The sequence below is a fragment of the Canis aureus genome, chromosome 8 (genome assembly GCF_053574225.1).
Source record: "Canis aureus isolate CA01 chromosome 8, VMU_Caureus_v.1.0, whole genome shotgun sequence".
In the NCBI taxonomy this organism is placed as follows: domain Eukaryota; kingdom Metazoa; phylum Chordata; class Mammalia; order Carnivora; family Canidae; genus Canis; species Canis aureus.
In genome coordinates, this window is record NC_135618.1 from 53,748,253 (window position 1) to 53,758,523 (window position 10,271).

General features: G+C 35.4%; 1 protein-coding gene across 15 annotated transcripts in view; it reads left to right on the plus strand.

Annotated features, from left to right (window-relative positions):
- The window catches only part of LOC144319120 (phospholipid-transporting ATPase ABCA3-like), a 198,089-nt gene that overhangs the window by 111,160 nt on the left and 76,658 nt on the right, over positions 1-10,271 (plus strand). For all 15 annotated transcript variants that reach the window (XR_013385024.1, XM_077906926.1, XM_077906919.1 and 12 more), the window contains one exon: positions 4,417-4,515. Coding sequence is in view for 14 of the 15 variants with exons in the window: in XM_077906926.1 (XP_077763052.1) it covers positions 4,417-4,515 (99 nt within the window). In the remaining variant the exon portion in view is untranslated. The remainder of the gene's footprint in view (positions 1-4,416; positions 4,516-10,271) is intronic.

Below are 10,271 nucleotides of genomic sequence, written 5' to 3' on the forward strand. Positions count from 1 at the left end.
ATATCATGCCACTTTATTCTGTCATACAAAGTTTCTGCTGAAAAATCAGCTGGTTACTATTTGGGGTTTCCCTTTTAAAATGTAACTTTGGGGTTTCCCTTTTATGGAACTTTTCTCTTACTGTTTTTAAGATTATCATTATTTTTTTGCCATTTTAATTATTATGTCTTGGTGTGGACCTTCTAGGCTTCATCTTATTTGGGGCGCACTGTGCTTCCTGGACCTTAGCTAGATTAGAGAAATTTTTAGCTACTATTTCTTCAAATATGTTTTCTTCCCCCACCTTCTCTTTCTGGGATCCCTATAATGCAAATGTTATTATGCTTGATGTCACAGAGATCCCTTAATCTTTTTTCATTTTTATTTTTTCTTTTTGCTGTTCATCTTGGTTGTTTTCCATTACTCTGTCTTCAAGGTTATTGATCCATTCATCCTTCTGCACCATATAATCTGCTGTTCATTAATTCTAGTATATTTTTCATTTCAGTTATTAAATTCTTTAGTTCTGACTGGTTCTTTTTAATATTATCCATCTCTTTGTTAAAGTTTTCACTGAATTTCACTATTTTCTCAAGTGCAACAAGTATCTTTATGAACATTGCTTTTAATTATTTAGCAGGCTTATTGTCTATTTCCATTTCATGTAGCTCTTTTGCTGTGATTTTTGGCTTGCTCTTTTATTTGGCACATATTCCTCTGTGTCATTTTGTCTGGCTCTTTCTGTTTGTTTCCATGTATTAGGCAGATCAGCTACATCTCCTGGTCTTGAAAGAAGTGTCCTTGTATAAAAGCATACTGTGGTGCCCTGTAGTGCATCTTCCCTGGTCATCAGAATTAAGCGTACCAGGGGTGTCCCCTGTATGGGCTGTATGCTCTTTCCCATTGTGGCAGAGTTGTGATTGCTGTAGGCATGTTGGTAAGTGGGGCTGGCCCTCAGTCCTGTGCCTGCCACAGCCTGCCTTGCCTGCTGCTGGTGCACAGGGCAGGGTTTTCTCTCTATGCTGTGAGAGGCCCAGCTGTAGCTACCATCATTTTGCTCATGGGCATGACTAGCCAGGCTGTCTGCAGTTAGCCACTGTGACATCTACAGGAACACTCCAGGGCAATGCTTGTTCCCTGTGCAGCCAGCTAAGAAACCTGGCAGTTGGCACTGTGAGTGTGCTGGTGTGCAGGGTTACCTCCCCCATAACCCCAGGGCAGGAGTCACTTTGAAGGAGCACCTACTGAGGTAGTTGGGTTAAATGGGATTGGTCTGTGGGGAATTGCTGGGCTGGACCTTGTAATTCTAGAAAGGTAGATAAAGAGTATTAGAACTGGCTTCTATAAGCAATCTGCCTATCTAGGTTGAGAGAAGGCAGGAAAAATGATGCCTGTAAGCACTTTTGTTCCTGGAGAAATCTGCAGATCCCTGCCCCCCACCTCTGACATATGTCCTAAAATTAGTCAATCAAGCTTCACATATACCATGGTAGTTTTCAAGCTCCTGCATCTGTGCTGTGTCTCTGGCCAATTATTTAGTGTGCTGGCTCTATAAGAATAGGGGATCAGTTTCCTATTGCCCTCTAGTTCTGCAGGAGGTAACCTTGATGATTTTTAAAGCTTCTGGAATCAAGCCCCACTGATTTTCAAAGCCAGATGTTATGAGGACTTCTCTTTCCAGTGTGGGTCCCTAGTGCCAGGGATGTCTGTTTAAGGTCTGATCTTCTTGGCTCCTGACTGCATCTTTGTTTCTCCTACCCTTCTTGATGTGGTCTTCTCTCTCTGTCTTTAGCTGTGGAAGATTTGTGCTGCCAGTCTTTAGGTTGCTTTCAGAGTTAACAGTTGTTGCCTTGGTGTGTACGTGGAATGAGATGAGTTCAGGATCCTCTTCCTCTGTCATCCTCCTATTTTGTACATTTTTTATCTATAGTTTCTAAGTGTTTTAGAGTTAAACATTATTTTCATATCAAGAAAATTAATATTTAAGTGAGAAGCCATTTTCATTAAAAGATAAAGAAATTTCCCATATATATAGAAAATTCTTCTGAATCACTAGGAATAATAGAAGAGCAAATTTAAGCTAGATTTTATTATAATTTTTTTTGCTTTTAAAGGAAGAAAAATGTTTAAAATGATTTTGGTAAGCATTGATAATGATTTTGTGAAATTTCCTCTTTAGATACTAGTAGTGAGAAACTCTTAAAAATATTCATATACTTTGACCCAACAATTCCAGGATATAATTGTTTTCTAAGGAAACATCTAGAAATACCTAAATTCCCCCTAAAAAAGAAAAATTCATTCAATTACAGAACATTCATACAATGGAATATAAATTAATCTTTGGAATTTATATTTTCATAGAAAAACGCTCGTTACATTACATGTAAAAGCTGGATATAGAATCCTATAATGTAGGATACCAGTATGCAAAATATGGAAATAAAACAATAGAATCAAAGTAGTATATCACATTAGTAAGAGTGGTGTTATTTTCTAGGTAGTAAGACTATTTTTATTTTCTTCTTTAAATATTTATGTTATCCACATTTTCTGTATTTGCTACTTTTTTAATCAGTAAAAGGATAATAATAATAATTTTTGATCATTCATTATAAATTTTTGTTTTTTTTTCTGATTTATCCAGCCCTTAAGAGGCCAGAGTCTGCTGTTTAACCAACATTATACACAAAAACACAATTATTACTAAAGTTCCTCATTATAGCAATGAATGAATTAAAAAGTCAAAGGATCCTATAATCCTTCTCCATAGAAAAAATTACTCTTAAAATTTGAGTTTGTTTTTATATTACTTAAGATTTTTTTATGCAGAAAATAGTATGGAGATTCTTCGAAAAAATTACTAGCTACCATATGATTTAGCTATCCACATGATTATTCAGCTATGCCATATGATTATGAGCTACAATATGATTCAGCAATCCCCCAGATGTTTGTGAAAAAGAATTAAAATCAGGATCTCAAAGAGACACACTTGCTCTGTCATGTTTATTGCAGCATTATTCACAATAATCAAAATATGGAAACAACCTAAATGTCCATCTGTGGATGAATAAAGAAAATTGGTATATGCATATCATGAAATATTATTCATACTTAAAGAAAAAGGAAATGCTGCCATTGTGACAATATGGATGGATAGATCTAAAGACATTATGCTAAGTGATATAAACCAGACACAGAAAGACAAATACTGTATGATTTCTCTTATATTTGGAATTAAAAATAGTCAAGCTCATAGAAGTAGGGAATAGAATCATGGGTTCCAGGAGCTGTGGGGAGAGGAAAATGGGGAAGTGATTGTCAAGGGTCCATAGCTTCAGTTTTTGCAAGAACTTTAAGTTAAAAAAAAAAAAAAGTTAAAAAAAAAAAAAAAGAACTTTAAGTTATGGAGATCTACTATACAGCATAGTGCCTGTAATTAAGAATATTGTGTTGTATACTTAAAATTTGCCACGAGGGTAGATCTTATGTTCTTACTACAAAAATGAATGGATGAATGAATGAATGAATGAGATAGGAGAAAATATGGGGAGACCTTGATGGTGTATATTGCATATGTGCAGCTTGTGTGTATGTACATATGTCAATCATGCCTCACTAAAGTGGTTCATAATTTTTAAAAAAATATATAAGATTTTGCCATGCATATATTGATAAACATGTGTACAAATTATCTTGATAAACATGTCAGTAGTATTCTAAAACTTACTTTTCCCACTAATTATGAGACAGTAAATTGAATCTAATTTTGGCTCAAAAAATAGAGAAAATTTTGATAGAACTTTCCAAAATGGAGAGTTTTGGTCTCCTTTTTTGTGGTCATATTCACTCCTTAGAGAGAACATAGTACATAGGTTCAACAGCTGAATAGGTTTCTGGAGTAGATGATCTTCTAAAGTAGAGAAACATAAATCTCAGAAAAACTATTTTTCAGAAACCTTGATGGCACAGTATCACATCTTCCTGAGATGGCACAAAACTTACCTGGTTATGTGAGGAAACAATTCTCTTCTAGCTCCTACATTCTATTATTCATACTTCATTTTCTTTGTTGAGTATCTTCTGCTTCTTATTAATTTGAAAACATTTTTCCTTTTTGATTTAGTATTTTATAAGAACTACAGCATATGTTAAGTAAATTAAATCTTAATTAGAGATGAATGTTAATATGTAGAGAAAGTCAGTTGATAATTTTATCAGAAAACCAGGAAGGAATTTATGATAGCAGTTTGGTAGTTTTTTTCCCTTCATATATTCCACATTTCTCTTTCATCAGAACCATGGGAACTGTAACAAGCATTGCAGTGAAGGATGAGCTACATTTTTACCACTGCTGAAGGAAATTAATTGGGAACAAGAAACATTTATATGAAAGTAATCTGGTGGTAGCTTTCTCTTTTCTTCTCCTTCTAGGTTTACAGGCCTACTTACTGATCTGGAAAAAAGTCAAGAAAAACTGGGCATTGGTAGCTTTGGTGTCTCGATCACTACCATGGAAGAAGTTTTCCTTAAGTAAGTAATGATGCTTGGAGGGGCAGGAGAGAGGAAAAATCTCTTGCTCTATAATCAGATTTCACTGTATGGGGATGGAGTAATTGAAGAAATAGTATTAGACTGTTAGAGATGATAATCTTCTATGAATGCCAACAGACTAGTCCTTGCCCCTTGTTCCTCTAATGGGCTCAGGCTGCTGTGAGTCACGTGATTAGGGTGAGAACAGCAGTTCAGTGAGCTGGAGAAGCAGGATCTTCCCTGCAGATCATGTGGCTATGGAACTGCATAAAATAACTAAGCCCAAGTACTAAATATCCAGCGTAGAGGAATATTGGGTAAGAAGGTTATTTATGAAACTTCAGGGTTTGTGTTTGGGTGCCTGCACCTTTTGGGAGTCAGGATTAGGAATGTCCTAGAGCAAAGAGAATTTATGTGATCCAGTATCTAAAGTGGAGATTTTACTGGGGATGACTTTAAAATCTTGAATCTAATCATGTCTTTGTAACCTACTTAAATTGTCAGTGGTTTATGGTCTGAGATAACCTTACACTGTGTGAAAGCTCAAAGAGAAATCTTGAATCTAATCATGTCTTTGTAACCTACTTAAATTGTCAATGGTTTATGGTCTGAGATAACCTTACACTGTGTGAAAGCTCAAAGAGAACGTGTCCAGGGATTCCAGGATACTGCTAAGTGAAGGCCAACTAGTTATAAGTAAAAAGACCTCACAAAAAGTCTTTTCTGGTTCTCTGGACTGTTCTAGACTTCACTCTCTCAGGCTTAGAAACAATCTTATCAGTCTCACTGCTTTATGGAGTAGTGACTAAGGGAGGTATATTGCAATAGATATTCTCAAGAATCAAGAAAAGTCTCAAATACACAATCTAACCTTACACCTAAAAAAGCTAGAAAAGGAACAGCAAATAAAGCCTAAAACCAGCAGAAAAAGGAAAATAATAAAGAACATAGGAGACCTAAATGATACAGAAACAAATAAAAATTCCAGTAGAACAGATCAATAAAACTAAGAGCTGATTCCTTGAAAGAATTAATAAAATTGAGAAACCCCTAGCTAGACTTATCAAAAAGAAAAGAGAAAGAACCCAAATAAAATCAAGAATGAAAGGGGAGAGTCATAACCAATACCATAGAAGTACAAACAATTATAAGAGATTATTATGAATAATTATGTGTCAACAAACTGGGCAATCTGGAAGAATTGGATAAATTCCTAGAAACCTACAAACTACCAAAACCGAAACAGAAAGAAATGAAAATTTGACAAACATTATATGGTCTCATTCATTTGGGAAATATAAAAATTAGTGAAAGGGAATAAAGGGAAAGAAGAGAAAATGAGTGAAAATATCAGTGAGGGTTACAAAACATGAGAGACACCTAACTCTGGGAAATGAACAAGGGGTAGTGGAAGGGGAAGTGGGCGGGGGGTTGGGGTGACTTGGTGATGGGCACGGAGCCGAGCACTTGGTGGGATGAGCACTGGGTGTTATGCTATATGTTGGCAAATCGAGCTCCAATAAAAAAATTAAAAAGAAAAGAAAATTTGAACAGACCCATAACCAGCAAAGAAATGGAATCAGTAATCAAAAATTTCCCAACAGGGGCACCTGAGTGGCTCAGTCAGTTAAGCACCTGCCTTTGGCTTTGGTGGTGATCTCAGGGTCCTGGGATAGAGCACTGTGTCAGGTTCCCTGCTCTGCAGGGAGCCTAAATATCCCCCTCCCTCTGCCTGGCACTTTGCCTGCTTGTGCTCTCTCTCTCTCTCTCTCTCAGATAAATAAGTAAAATATTTTTTAAAGATTTTATTTATTTATTCATGAGAGACAGAGAGAGATGGAGGCAGATGGGGAGGCAAACTCCCTGTGGAGCAGGGAGCCTGATTCGGGGCTCCATCCCAGGACTCTGAGATCAGGGCCTGAGCCAAAGGTAGATGCTCAACCAACTGAGCCACGGAGGCAACCCTAAATAAAATCTTAAAAAAAAAAAAAAGGGCAGCCCGGTGGCTCAGCGGTTTAGCGCCTGCCTTCAGCCCAGGGCCTGATCCTGGAGTCCTGGGATCGAGTCCCACATCAGGCTCCCTGCATGGAGCCTGCTTCTCCCTCTGCCTGTATCTCTGCCTCTCTCTCTGTCTCTCTCTGTCTCTCTCTCTCTCTCTGTCTCTCACAAATAAATAAAATCTTTAGGAAAAAAAAAAAACCCTCTGGGGATGGATGATTTCCCAGGGGAATTCTCCCAGAAACTTAAAGAAGAGTTAATACCTATTCTTCTCAAACTGTTACAAAAAATAGAAATGAAAAGAAAACTTCCAGACTCATTCTCTGAGGCAAGCATTACTTTGATTCCAAAAACCAAAGACCCCACTAAAAAGGGGAATTACAAGCCAGTGTCCCTGATGAACATGGATATAAAAATTATCAACAAGATACTAGCAAATTGAATTTAAAAGAATTATTCACCTCAATCAAGTGATATATATTCCTGGGCTGCAGAGGTGGTTTAATACTCACAAGTCAATTAACATGATACACCACATTAATAAAAGAAAGGATAAGAACCATATGATCCTCTCAAAAGATTCAGAAAAAGCATTTGACAAAATACAGCATCCATTCTTGACAAAAATCTTGAACATAGAGGGAACATACCTCAATATCTTAACAACCTTATATAAAAAACCCACTGCTGATATAATCCTCAGTGGGGAAAAGCTGAGAGCTTTTCCTCTATGGTCAGGAACAAAACAGGGACGTCCATTCTCACCATTAGTGTTTAACTTAGTATTAGAAGTTGTAGCCTCCCCAGATAACAAAAAGATGAAAGGCATCCCTATCAGCAAGGAAGAAGTCAAACTTTACTCACTGATGACATGATACTCTATGTAGAAAACCCAAAAGACTCCACCAAAAGATTGCTAGAACTGATACATGAATTCAGCAAAGTTGCAGGTTACAATATGAACATACAGAAATCTGTTGCATTTCTATACCAATAATGAAGCAGCAGGAAGAGAAATCAAGGACTCAACCCCAATTACAATTGCACCAAAAACCAGGCTACCTGGCTGGCTTATCAGTGGAGCACATGACTCTTGATCTCGGGATTTTGAGATTGAGCCCCATGTTGGGTGTAGAGATTACTTAAAAACAAAATCTTAAAAAACAAAAGAAAAAAAATGAAGAACAGTAGTACCAAAAACCATATTCTCTCCACATTGATCTATGGTTTCCATCCAGATCAATTCCAGCCCTATCAACCAGCATCCCAGAAGAAGTTTTTTTAAGAATTGATCAGCCAATTCTAAAATTTCTTACTCAATAAAAAGAACTTAGAATGGGCAAAATCACTTTGGCAGTGCATATCCAGTATTGTGCTGATGAAAAGGAAAGAACTCTCAAACCTGCCAATTATACAGTAAGATGGTTCTACTGCATTGGTGAATACATGGCAACATCCAGTGAGTTAAAAATATCTACCTTCCACAATCTAGAAATTCCACTGTTATATATACACTCTAGAGAAATCTCACATAATTGCCTAGAAGATAGATACAGAGATGTTCATTGAAGTGTATAATAGCAAAATACTGGAATAAATAATACAGTGTAATAATAAAATATGATACCTATGTAATGAAATACAACACATATCAGTTGGAAAGAATGAACTAAATTTCTCTTTGTACAAATGTCAACATGGAGAGATGTAAAATGTCTAATCTTTGAGAGGAAAAAAGAAATTTGTAGGACTGTTAAATATACCATTTACATAAAACATTAAACTCATAAAACAAAACTATACACATTTATGGATGCATATGTGTGTATAGTAATATTAAAATATATCTAATTGCTCTACTGTAAAATTACCTTTTATCCCTATTTTGTACTCTATTCTTCAGAAACATGTCATTAGACACAGATCATACTCAAGGGGAGGAAGGATTGCATACATATACTTTGTGGAGGGAATAGTATCTATATCATTATCTGGAATTCTACAAGGAAGATTTGTCTCCCTTCTCCATTTATTCATTCAGTTCTGTTATCAGTATGGACTCATGTACTACTATCTTGGCCAGGTGATCAAAGTAATAGTTTCATTGCAGTGATATGTCATGTTAATATCGTATACCCCCCTTGCCCTGATATAATGAGAGGAAGAGGGTACTTCATCTTTGCAATATTCTTCCCAAAAAGCCATAACCCCATTCTAACCATGAGAAAAACAAGACAAACCCAAATTGAGGAACATTATACAAAACACCTCATCACAATATCCAAGGTTATGAAACACAATGAAGGTGTTAAAAACTGTCACCAACCAGAGGAGCCTAAAGAGATATAATGACTAAATATAACATATGCTTTGTGGGATCCTGGAAAAGAAAATGGACTTTAGTGGAAAAACTAGTGAAATGTGAATAAAAAGTGGAGTTTAATTAATAGCAGTTTGTCCATGTTGGTTTCTTAGTTGTGATAAATGTACCATGGTAATGAAGGATGTTAACAATAGGGAAACTGCATGAGGGGTATACAGGATTTCTGTATTATCTTTGCTACTTTTCTGTAAATCTAAAGCTATTCTATTGTTAAAAGTTTATTTTAAAAGTATCTAGAGGATTACATACCAAACATCATAGTTGACTTGATGGTAGGAAGAAAAGGGGATTGACAATCTTGTTCAGAGGTGATTTAAATTTATTTGTAATATATCTTAAAAATTGGCTCAAACTAACAGAATGTTAAATTTTCTGAGTTGAGGATATAGATGTTTTCTTACATTTGTTCTTTTTTTTGTAAGAAACTTTAAAGAAAAATGTTTAGCTAAGTAAAGTCTAAATATTTCTGTATCAGAGAATACTCCAACAAAATTAAGAAACAAATGATAAATGGCACAGATTAATTATAATAGGAATCTCTTCTAAATCCAAAAGAAAAATATGAAAATACCATATGAAATTAGACAAGTGATAGAAAATTAATTCACAAAAGAATAACCACAAATGGTCAAATTAATTCAAAGGAATGATAAAATAGCCAAATGTAAAAAAAAATGTTTTGGTCAATATGTGGTAAAATAGGAAGATGTTATAAACTTGGCCTCTTTCTGAAGGGCAATTGACAAGAGAGACAAGTTTTAAATGTTTTAAAATGTGAGTATTCTACATCTGCAATTTTGTTCTTTGTGGATAGTGATAAATGTGGAATAGTGTTCATCATGGCATTGTTTGTAATAACAAAAAGTTAAAGCAATCAAAATTGGCCAGTTAACTGGCACATCTGTACAGTAAGATGAAATTCAGTAGTCATTAGAAGTATATAAATACTAAGGTAAATACAAATAATTTTATTTATATAAAAATTTTTATTTTAAATTTAATTTAGTTAGCATATGATATATTATTAGTTTCTGGGGTAGAATTTAGTGATTCATCAGTTGCATATAACACCCAGTGCTTATTACATCAAGTGCTCTTCTTAATGTCCATCACCCAATTATCCCTTCCCCCCCATAGCTCCCTTCCTGCAATCCAATTTGTTTCCTAGAGTTAAGAATCTCATGTGGTTTGCCTCCCTCCTGTTTTCATCTTATTTTTCTTTCCCTTCCTCTGTGTTCATCTGTTTTGTTTCTTAAATTTCACATATGAATGAAATCATATTGGTCTTTCTCTGACTGACTTATTTCGCATCGCATAATACCCTCTAAATCCATCCACGCCATGGCAAATGGCAAGATTTCATTCTTTTTGATGA